This window comes from Nelumbo nucifera, chromosome 1, assembly GCF_055504915.1.
Source record: "Nelumbo nucifera cultivar China Antique chromosome 1, China Antique-T2T, whole genome shotgun sequence".
Lineage (NCBI taxonomy): Eukaryota > Viridiplantae > Streptophyta > Magnoliopsida > Proteales > Nelumbonaceae > Nelumbo > Nelumbo nucifera.
Window position 1 is genome coordinate 38,832,102 of NC_142649.1, and position 12,289 is coordinate 38,844,390.

General features: G+C 38.4%; 1 protein-coding gene across 5 annotated transcripts in view; it reads right to left on the reverse strand.

The window, feature by feature from the left end:
* Positions 1-7,267: 7,267 nt before the first annotated feature.
* LOC104590084 (erythroid differentiation factor-like protein) overlaps positions 7,268-12,289 on the reverse strand; it is a 41,141-nt gene continuing 36,119 nt past the window's right edge. Inside the window, exons 9-11 of one of the 5 annotated variants that reach the window (XM_088896470.1) lie at positions 8,104-8,194; positions 7,830-7,912; positions 7,601-7,739 (exon numbers count right to left, since the gene is read on the reverse strand). In XM_088896470.1, the coding sequence (XP_088752596.1) occupies positions 7,875-7,912; positions 8,104-8,194 (129 nt within the window). In that variant the 3' untranslated portion in view covers positions 7,601-7,739; positions 7,830-7,874. Of the gene's footprint in view, positions 7,740-7,829; positions 7,913-8,090; positions 8,195-8,274; positions 8,500-12,289 lie in introns of those variants that run through there. The other 4 variants (XR_016081269.1, XR_016081270.1, XM_010248615.3 and 1 more) reach the window with 4 other exon arrangements.

A 12,289-nucleotide genomic window follows, 5' to 3' on the forward strand; every position in this document is an offset into this window, starting at 1 on the left:
GAGAGTGCAATATTTTTATTATTATGCAATTTGCAAGCTTGCGAGGTTGTGAGTGGTATGATGGATTATCTTTGAGTAAGTTTATTAGCTTCTCTCTCTCTCATATAGTGCTAAGCTTGCTAAAATGAAAAGAGGCCTTCTCTCATCTGGCTTGTTTGACATGTTGATTTCTTCTAATTTTTCTTCTACTACCTCATTTTCTTCTTATAGTTGCTTTGGTGCGAGGTAGAGCTCATCAACGTACTCCATAGTGTTTGTTTGTATATCTACAAGGATTATTTTTATTAGGCTGTTGATTTTTCGTATTATATTTATTTTAAATTTGTGTTTTTTGCTTGAAGGGGTACCATCTTGTTCTTGTGTTTGTTCTTTAAGTCTATCTTCCCCTTTCTCTATTGTTTGGATTTCATTGACGGTATAGCAATGATGTGAACATTGTATATCTTATGCTTAGTATTGATGTATAAACCCGTGTTTAGAAAATTGGATCGGACCATTTAGTCGAACTGGTTGAACTATGACTAGGGACCTTGGCTTGTTCGGTCTCACCCCAATAACCGTTTTTGCTAAAAAATGATGAAAACTGGTTGATCGGCTAGTCGAACCCATGACCTCTTATTTTCATATATTGCTTAATAGTCATTAGTCCACCTTTTAACTTGTGTTAATTAATGACTCTTTATTATGCATATTAATTTGTTAAGCATGTATTTTAAAGAAAATGTAAATTAAGAGACTTGAGCCCTAGTTATTTGCTTTAAAAATTAAGGAACATGCCATCAATACACCATATTTAAGTGTGTGTGTGTGTGTGTGTATGCCACATCATCACGGTTTAACCTCTAGTTCGACTCCAGTTGAACCTTTGACCCGTAAACCTCTCCCTTCTCTAGTTCTATGCCTAGTCCAGTTCTCTGAACATTGATATAGACTACATGTATTATGTTATGAACATTGGTATTGATGTAGTTAGTGTGTGCGTGTGTGTTCATGTACAAATTCATAAACAATATTGATGTATGTTTTAAATGTTATATGACCAATACATCTGCTTGCAATGTTGTCATGTAATGAGACTTTGAGATAGTGAGATGGCTATTCTAAATAGTGAGGGATTTCCAAGAAAGTTAAGAGTCAAGGAGAAAATAGTTAGATTGATAATGATGGCAACATTAACTTGATTTTGCTGCATGGCTCTAATACACTAATGGTGAAAATAAGTGCTAACATTGGTAATAGACAAAAAAAGACAATGCCATGGATTGAGATTAGTTTTAAAGCATGTGCTAACTACAATTATAATGATTACTAGGATATTAGTAGTAGAGTAGAGTTCTATTTTTTGGCAAGGCAAGTAAATGATTCAGATGAGATATTAAGGAGCTATCTACAGTTTAGGTTTTATAGTTTTACTTCCTTCTCTATGAGGGGGGAGGGGTCTTTGTCAGTAGTGCTTAAGGATGGTTGTCGAGATTGGGGTTGTACCTGTGTTGCTGAGGTGGGTTTCTTTTTTAATTGTTACCCTTCTTCCCATAAGTAGTTAACATCTCGACCTTCATATGCTTCCTTTGGAACTATTACATAATAAGACTTGTCTTTTGGTTTGATGACTTGCACACAATATGTTCCCCTTGGGCCTCCTCTTTTTGAATACTTGCTCTTATAACTCTTCCTTCTCTCCTTATATCTCTTCTGAATTAATACAGCACTTGGTGAGGTCTCCTATAGGTTGTGGCCAATCACTTTCACTAGCCGGGTTTCCACCTCGATAGCGAGTCCTATGAAATAAATTGCATCATGGTGATGTGATAATATTGCTAATGGTGCTTTTGTTCTTGGGATTTAGATTTGTTTTTCCTTGTACATGTCCTTGACACATTGAGGATAAGTAAATGAAATTAGCCTCAATCTGTGAATTAGTGGACTTCCCAACAAGGCATGGTAAATTGTTCTACCTCTAATGACTTAGACTCTTCTTCTAATCTATAGGGTTCTAGTTCTAGCTTGAACAAAATGGATCATAAGGTTGTTGAGATGTTAGAATTAAAGTTTGATACCTCCATTGGCATTTCCTTTATGTCTTTTGGTTGGATTCCCATTTTCTCTAAAGCATGGTTGGATACTACATTGCAGACCTCTCATAGCCTAGTTGGACTCACTTCACCTCATAGCCATTTAGCCTTGCTATGATATATAGTGGCTTGTTATATTCTAGGTCCTCAACCTACATATCTTCAAGGCCAAATGTAACCTCTAAGTCTCCATCTCTGATCCTTACTCTTGTCATTAGTTTTATCATTCTTTGTTGCACTTCCTCCAGGATTGCTTTGATTTGAAAAGAATTGTTGCAGATGTTGATTCCGATTAAACTTTGCTTCCAGGGGTGCTTTGCCTATGTTGTTGATCACTGTTACATTGATAGTGTTGACTCTTCTATCCGGTGGGTGATGTGGGAGGGGATTATTGTCTACCATATTGCTCTTGTTGCCTTGCCCTTTCTTTGGGTCCTCAAAGTAGACCAATTCTTTGAATAACTTTCTCAATCTATAACATCAATCAAATCATGTATGGTGGACCGGTGGAACTCACAATAAATGGGCTTTTGTTTCTCTTTTTATGTTAGACAGTGTGTATGTCCTCATCTCCAATTAATGTATTGTATATAATTTATTATGAACAAAGGAACATTCATTTCATGTCATTTAGGCTGTTCTCCTAAATTATCATTGGTTCAAGTTAGTATTATGTATGAGACCACATAATTAATTTAATATGGGCTTAAATCTTCACAACCAGTGGATACACTTGGGGAAGTCTATCTTGACAAGGTTGTCATTCTCACACTACCCAAGTTTGTGGAATAATGGGTCTCAACTGCTTAGGTTGTAATATAAGGTGTGAGGGTGAGTGTTTAGTAGAAATATTGAATTAAACCAAACTCAGATTGTTCCTGGACTTTGTGATGTGGAACAACTAGGTGTTGCTTTTAATTATTGAACCTGATATTGGTATCAGTTTGAGTACCAAATTTGTCTGTTTTTGATATGCCAACCAATGATATCCTTCTGGGGTCATATACCTAGGTATGTTGGGATATTCAATGATAGTATTTCAACTGGTGATCAATGTGATAAAATCTAGTACTATGTATAGACATAGAAAATACTTTGTACAATTTCCTCTTTGGACTCCTTAATTTATCGATAGTAAGATTATCTGAATCTTCAACGAAGGATCCAATCATCCAACTGGTGTTGGAAATTAGACACTATGTCATAAAGATAAAGAGGGAAAAAGTCATTCCCTTAATGTGGTGTCAAATATTTTTAGCAGAGATTAATTGCAAGTAACTAATTGAGTTGCATTGACTTGATTGTCACATAATGGGTTGAACCAATGGACTTGGGCCTTTAAGATGGTAAGGTTCCAAGTAGTTTAAGTGTTTAGAGACTATAGCTTGATTACTTAAGCCCATATCAGCATGGGTTGAATTAGCCTACGAGGCTAATCAGAATGTAACTAGCTGGCCCATTAGCTTGCATAAAGCATATGTGACATATTGGATCTCCCATTGAGTTGTGTGTCTCGCACCATACAAGATGTAATTTCTCAATTGGATAAAAATATGTCCAGAACTATTATAGTATTAATAGATAATTAGAAATCTCACATTAGAGTTCTAGTCAAACTATGTGGTAGAAAAGTCTAGTAAGGCTAGGATTTGACTACTTAGACTAGTTAGATGGAATCCAATTTAATGGCCGATTTAAAAGAGTTAGACTCTCTAATCTTATGCTAAATAAGTTAAGAGTTAGCATTAGATTAGGAGAGGGCTCATGCAGCCCTCCCAAATCAATAAATAGATTGGAACATGAAGGGGTCGGATATCCCATTCTCTCATTATTAGCTGAATTCTACCCTACTTTTGTGAGAGATTTTGACTAGGGTTTTGAACCCCATTCCACCAGCCCTTATATCCACTCTATCTAGCACTTTTTCAAATTTGTTTTGGGTAAAAAATCTTTCCCTAAAGCATGAGAAAGGTTGAACCTTTACTTCTGTAACTTCTAGAGAAAGAACCCAAAACTGCAAGTTTAATGTTGCATAATCTTCAACTTCTTATAGTGATTTGAGGAAGATGTGGCTTGAGTATAAACAATACATTGAATTCTACAATTGTGGACTTCAAAATCAGGTAATGCACTGAATCTTGACCCAAAAGATTAGATCTTTCATGGTTCAAAACCCAAAATTTTCTCCTATGTGATTTCAGCATTATTCAATAAAAAAATTGATTTGTCATTACTCTAATGGTTGGAATTGCTGCATAACATGATCAATGGATGATCATATTTCACTTTAGTGGGTGGGTGTGAGGTTTGTGGCTGCTTTATCTTCTCATATGCAGTCAACCTCCTCATGGAAGCTCCATCTTCTAGTGTAGGGGAATTGTGGAGGGACTGAAATCTAGCCTTGCTGGTGAGCTACGAGGTGATCTTCCTATGCCTCGTCTAGGGGGTACGCGCCCTCCTCGTGAAAACCTACCTTGTTGTGAGTATTTTTGTGCCTCGCTAGCAATCTAGCATGTGCCAATCCTCTCTGCACAGAATATAGCTTTGAGAAATTTACTATGTCAAGGTTTTCTATCCATACTCGGTCCTTAGGGTTCATCCCCCGAATGCATTCATTTACTATGATCTCTTCTTCATATTCTCCAAGCATTTTTGTTGCTTTTTTCCTAAATCATAAACATAATTTCCTGATTCCTCTAAACTGTATTACCATATGTTCCTCAAATCAGCCAAGGTCATCCTTCTCTCCAATGTGAACCACTTCATCACAAACCTCTCCATCAGGTCCTCTTAAGTGTTGATGCTATTGGGAACCAGGTTTATGAACCATGAATACACCTAACCCATGAGAGTCTTTGAGAAATCTCTTTGCTTCATGTCTCCATCCATGGAGTTGGGTCCTAGAGTGTCCTCAAACTTACTAATGTGTTACTTGGCATTCCCCAATTCCCATCATACATTTGCTAGGTTAGTGGTGGTTAGTAACCAGGTGGGTAAGGTTTTCTTGCAATGTGGATGGGGTAGGTTCTCTAGTAGGATGAGGGTTTAGGCTTATTTCTAGAAACCACCGACTGTAGGTACTCAATGATTTCCTCCTTGGTTAGGTGTTGGATCTTTTCTTTCCAATGCTCAGGTATTGTTGAACTTATATCTACCAGAACTAGGGATAGTGGGTGGTGTATTGGTAGTGATAGGGGTGTGGGAGATTGGGATGTTGGTGGGAATTATAATTCTAGATGAATCTTAGAGGTTCCTAGGATTGGATGGCTTCCTGCTAGTGCGATTGGATCAAGGGATGAATCCAGTAGCGTTTGGGCTATTAGTGCTGCTAGTGGAGTTTGGACTTCAGATGCTGAGAAATGGGTTTATAGGAGTTAGAATAGGTAGTCTTGCTTTTGCTCCATGTGTTGTATCCTTTATTGTTGTTCTTCCTCCATTCTGTAAAGCTAGTCTTGCAACTCGTACATTTTTTCGGGCAGACTAGCCCATTGATCATCGTGCATGTTATCGTCTTTATCTTCCATGAGACGAAATGTCTATTATCTCCATCTCTAGTGGATCTATGTGAACTAACTCCTCCGATGGTGGTGGTGGAATTGGTATAACTTCTTCGATTCTCATCCATTGTGTTCTGCATGATGACATCTTCATATTCTTCAAATAGAACTCAAACTAAAGATTCTTGATCTAAGCCAGTAGGGATTAAGATGGACTTAGGGTTCTGAAATCGGAAAGGAAGATGTCACCAAGGAGAATAGGGAGCAGAAATTATCTCTGAGTGGAATGAATATCGAATCCCCTTCACAGAGGATGGTCTCCCTATTTATAGATGATGTTAAGGGAGAAAGACTGCATAAAGCTGAAATTTTAGAATACTCCTTAACTTATACAACATAGATCTCACTTATCGCTTCTTTTGGGACACGTGTCCCTCAAGACCACAAGGCTGTTAGAACATGATCTTGGGTCTCTTCAGGCACAACCAGTCATGATTTCCCGAGGCACTGATCATGCATCTAACATCCTCAACATGACTCTCGTTGTACTCTTCTATTTGATGTTTAATTTGCCTCACAAGAAATATATGCATATTTACTTTTAAACACTTGGCGGGATTGGCAAAGTGGATAGAACTCCGTGAACGATTTATTTTTGGGGTTTTATAGGTCAATCCACCCTTGAAAATCTAGAGCTCCATTCTATGGGGTGGACTAAATCCGACTATGGATTGATGCCAAATCCACAGATAGGATGCGGTTTAAAAAGGGACTACTAGTAGATTAGAAGGGAGCTGCAATTCAGATTTTATGGCCTCGCAACAAGATTTGGTGAGGCGACTCACGAGGTCAGATTAATGCAGCCTCACGAGGCAATTTATGAGATTCGACCGACACTGTCGCGCAAGGGAACTTGTAAGACTAGAATATCTTGACTTCGCAAAGTAATATCTTAGGCTCAGCCACGACTTTGCGAGACCGAATCAACTAGGCCTTCATTTCATCACTTACTTTGAACTTCTTACACCTACAACATAGTTGATTTTTTTTTTTCTTTTTTAAAACATAGTTGATTGGGCCTGAATCAATTGTTCAGCAACTCCACTCTAGTCTCTACACAATCTATATCCTCCCAATAGGAGGGATCATGGGCCGATCTTTGCACCTATGATAAGGATAATAGCCTAGGCCCAAGCGTGGGTCAGGCCAGGTTTGATTCTAGACTTACATCTTTTATATAAAATATTACAATTATATAATATATCATATTGAATAGCATATAAATTTCTTTTTATTATTATATAACATAAAATATTATTTATAATATATATTATAAGTATCATATTATAATATTTATACACAATACATATAATATAACATAAAATTAAGAGAAGCAGCCCAATGCACAAGCCTCCCACCAATGTAAACTCCTCTCTACACAATCTGTTTCCAAGATTTGAACCTTGATCACCCAAGTCACAATGGAACAAGAGTAACCCAACCATTGCGCCATATATTATTACCCACCCTCAATATAACAAAAAAAAATGTACATATAAAACACATATATTTAAATATATACAGGTCAGGCCGGGCCAATCCTGTACCTGTATATATTTAAATATATACAGGGTGGGGCTTGTGCGGGTCAGACCAGGCTGGGCTGCAACATCATAGAATACAACAGACTCGACAATATAACCAAAATTATCCGTGTCGTGTTTTTTCCTGAATTGATTCTGATCTCTTGCAACTCTACAGAGCATCTAAGTTCAGAAACCAGAATTTCCATTCTGAATCTGTTTCCATAACAAGCATCAGAATATTTAGACTAGGATATAACAGGATCAGAGCCCATTGGAGCTAATGACATCAACAACTCATACATAGAATGCAATTGACTCAAATCTGTCGACAGTAGTGACACCCTGTACAGCTCCTTCAGCTTCCCAATATCTCCATATTTACTATTCGTTGAAGCTGTCTGGGTAGCAGAACACTTGTTTGCATTTCCTGATAGGCCCACTGCTAACATCTTCTTCAGTACTTGTCGTAATTGACTCCAAAACTTGGTATAAACTTCGGCATGGTCATTCCTCAAAGGATTTGCAATAGAATCATCAAATATATGACGACCCTCAAGCAAGTGAGATAGAGCCAATTCCAGCATCTGGAACACAAACAAGCTTGGTTATTATCAGGATTCCATCATTTAGAGTGCTGAGTAAATTAAATAAAGAAAATTCTGCCACCATCTTACATGCATGCATATTCATTTGTAAATGTTGTAAATGCCCAGGCAAATCTACCCTTTCAGAGTAGTGCGGGTGCTTCTGTGAGAGCCTATACATATAATAGCCTAAACTCAGATGCGTACATTTGGTTGTATACATAAATTAGCTATCCAGGCAGCAAGACAAAAGTTAAGCAACAGGATGCCACCTAATTGCCTATGCATCTAGGAAGGAGCTCAGGCCCCACTAAGGCATTCTTGAAGATGCACATTTATCTACAATGAACCTGATGCTGCTTACAGAAATAATGTCTGGTAGACATTGGAACGGGACCTTGGATGGCAACCTGTAATTTAAATGAGATTTCAGGCTGGGCCAAGAAGCATGGTGGCTGCAAGTGCAATAGAATACCTCATAAGTACGTTTGATAGAGCACTAGATTGCTATATAATCTCAAAGATCAAACTTTTTCATCCCCCATAGAAGAGACCATTCAGGTTCATAAAGATATGGATTTGGTCCCTTGATTGTGAGGTAGACAAGTGTTGTTGGGAACAAGAAAAAGGGGGATCTAATACCTGCAAATGTCAAGGAAGATACGCTATCTCTGCCTAGACACATTTTAAGATAGGTTAAAATTCTTTCCACAGCAATCTGATGAAACTCCTGGGAGCATGCATGTACTGACTAGCTACACTGACAGCAATTGATATATTAGGGTTAGTAATGCATAGATAGATAATAGCAACCTACCACCTAGCTAATAATATCATCCAACATCTTAAGTCCCTCTCCACCACTAGTATTCAACCTATGGTTTTTTATCAATTGGGGTATCCACAGGCTTGACCCCTAACTTCTGTCTTCTATAGGTTAAGAACATCGATGCATTTGGATAAAAAATATCTCATATTTTGACCTAGACACTTCAATCACTAGGAAACATTGAAGCCCTACCAAGTCTTTTATTTCAAACTCCTAGTGTAAGAAATACTTTAATCAATCCACCTAAGTATAATCATTACTAATCACCACAGTATCATCAACATAAACAATGAATACAGTCAACAAAATATCTGCTACCTTGATGGATAAGGTATGATCGAACTGTAACTGAATACATCCTGTTTTTTTTTTTTGATAAATGAGAGTAATTTTATTGAAATAAAATCAGAAAAACAAGCAGCCTAAGAAGAGGCACGAGATGTTACCTCCCCCAAGGACTGAATCATAAAAACTAAAACATGCCCAAACCTGAGATACAAATTACAAAGTAGCCCAAAACAGATCACCCCTCGACACCCCTTGCTTGGCCAGAGAATCGGCCATTACATTTGCTGATCTGCTAACCCACTGGAACCTAACAGTCATATTTCTTGTCATCCATTTAACTTTCTTTAACAGATCCCTGTAGCCCCAACAAACTGTGTCTGGGCTATTCAGTCAGCCCACTACTACCTTGGAATCTCCTACTAACAAATTGTTCACTCCTAATCGACTAGTCATCTGTATGCCTTGTACCGCTGCTAGCAGCTCTGCCCTTACATAATCGCCTTCACCCACTGGTCCTGAGAAGAGAGACAATGTATTGCTGTCTTTATCTCTCAAAATCCCTCCAATTCCGGATGGCCCTGGGTTACCTTGGCAGCTGCCATCAAAGTTCAATTTTACCACTCCATCCGGTGGGGGTTTCCATTCAACTTGTAATTTGTTCTTAGTGGAGACTGTAGAAGCCACTGCTTCCCAATTTTTACTTAAGTCATCAAAGGAGAAATCTGCCAGCAATTGTGAAGATTTCAGCCATGAAATTGTCTTTGTCAATATACATTCCTCGACTTTCAGCAAAACTTCTTTCATTTTCTTGAAATATTCTAGCATTTCTCTCTTCCCATAAAATCCACAAGGTGGCGGCTCTGATACATTTCCACATTATCTTCCCCCTTTTTGTCAATCTCCCAAGAGAATCTGGAGTGAACAGCAGCTTTACTTCAGAGGGCAAGTTCCACCTGCACCCAAATAAAGAAACCACCCAATTCCAAATATTGGCAGCAAAGGAACACAATATCAGCAAATGGTTACAGTCCTCACCCTTCACTTTACACATAAAGCACCAATTTGGGGACAAACACAAAGAAGGTTTCTTCTTTTGCAAGTTTTCCACAGTATTGATCTTACCATAATAGGCTTCCCAACAGAACACTGCTACTTTGGGGGGCATTGGCCTTGACCAAACCTCTTTAACAGGGAAGATTTGAGAGGAAGGGTTAGAGCAAAGGGCTTTAAAGAAAGATGCGCAAGTGAAAGAGCCAACCGGGTTTAGAGACCAGACTCTTTTGTTCGGGTTAGTGGGGTCCAGGCACACCGAATCTAGAAGCAACAACTCTGAGACACAAAGAACTTCTTCATCCCTTAACCCTCTCCGAAACCCAAAATTCCAATTTAAAGCCAAAGGGCAAACTGGGGGGGGGAGGAACCAAGAAATGGGTTTCTTTTTAAAGAGGGATATGGAATAGAGAGAAGGGAAACGGTCTTTTAGGGGTTGAGTGCTCACCCAAGTATCTTCCCAAAAAAGAATAGAGTTTCTAGAACAAGCATCGTACCTTACAAACCTGAGGAAATTAGGGAGAATGCTAGAGATAGCCTTCCAGGGAGTTGTGAGCAAAGCCCTTCGGGATACCCCCGCATCCCAACCTCATTCAGAACAGCCATGGATACTTTTCACTACTTCATGCCACAACCTCTCCCTCTCCAAGGGCCACCTCCAAAGCCACTTACCTAAAAGAGCCTCATTCTTACTCACCACGTTCCCTAAGCCTAGTCCTCCTTTTTTGCTCCTACTCACCACCTCCCACCTAATCAAGTGGTCTTTTTTCTCTACACCAAGTTCCCATAGGAAGTCCCTCATCAGTTTTTCCAACCCCTTTGCCTCCCTTTTAGGAATTCTAAAAACTGATAGGAAGTATAAAGGCAAGTTGGCTAAAGTTGCTTTAATCAAAGTAACTCTACCACCCACGGAGATGTAGTTCCTCTTCCAAGCTGCCAATCTTTTTTCAAAATTTTCAACCACCGGATTCCAGAACCTACTTTCCTTTGGATTTGCACCTAGGGGAAGTCCTAAATAGGATAGAGACCATTGAGAGCAAGTGCATTCTAACAAGGCTGCTATAGACTCCACCTCCTCTCTATTCAAATGAACCCCCACAACACAACTCTTCTCAAAATTTACCTTCAAACTCGAGGCCTTTTCAGAGTAAATTATTAAATCCTTCAGATTCCTTCCCTCTGTCAAATCACAACCTTCATAAAGAAGCTGGAATGTCTCTTGTTTCTCAATCTGTGAGTCAAATTATGCTTTGGCATAATCAGTTAGGTCATCTGTCTTTTAGGTCTTTAAAGAATTTGTTTCCTAGTTTGTTTGAGTCAATCCAAATGTCTAGTTTAAAATGTGAAAGTTGTGAGCTTGCAAAGCATTGTAGAACAACCTATTCTTTGAGCAATAAAAGAAGTACTATTCCTTTTGAAATTGTCCATACTGATGTTTGGGGACCATACCACATCACTACTATGGGGGGACACCGATACTTTCTGTTGTTTGTTGATGACTATACCCGTTTCTCATGGGTTTATCTTATGCACTCTCGAGATGAAGTCCTTGCCCTGACTCGGAACTTCCATCAAATGGTTTTGATCCAATTTAGAGTCAAAAGATCAGATAATGCCAAAGAATATCTTGCCAAACCTTTGGCCTCATACTTCCTTGACCATGGGGTTATTCATCAGAGCACTTGTCCCCGTACACCTTAGCAAAATGGATTTGTTGAGAGAAAGAATAGGCATATATTGGAGGTAACTAGAAGCATTATGCTAAACTCCAATGTTCCTATACATTTCTGGGGAGATGATCTTTCCTGGATCATCTCATGTACATCTCTTCCCCCCCCCCTCCCTTTTTTTGTCCCTTTTGAATATAATAGCTACCTTTAAAAAAAAAAGAACAAAGAGGACAATAGAAATAGGCTTAGTTTTGAGGGTGTATAAATGGAAAAGAAATTTTAGAACGAAATTTGTGCATAACAAAAACAAAAGAAATCATCAAGAAGAGGAGAAAACTGAACAGTTTGATTCCAATAATAAAGAGGTGACAATTGATGAAACTCATGAAATTGAAAATTCAATTGATTTGGAGAGGGTGTGATTGTGTGAACACAGAGGTGGAGGTAAATATGTTGGGGATTTTGGGCAGATTTGTGCAGATTTAGTAGTTGTTTTTGTTTATTATTTGTTTAGATAGGAAGTAGGGACCATAGCACACTTGTTGAGTCCTTTTTGAATGGTTATTTTAAGTTATTTATGCAGTTTTATGTGTTAGCCGCCCTATAAGGGCATGTTAGTCATTGTACCCTTTTTTAATTAAAAGGGACTTCTCTTTCTCTTCTTCCTCTAGAAACATTTCTTTTCTTTACAGATTCTTTGAATCAGCAGTTTT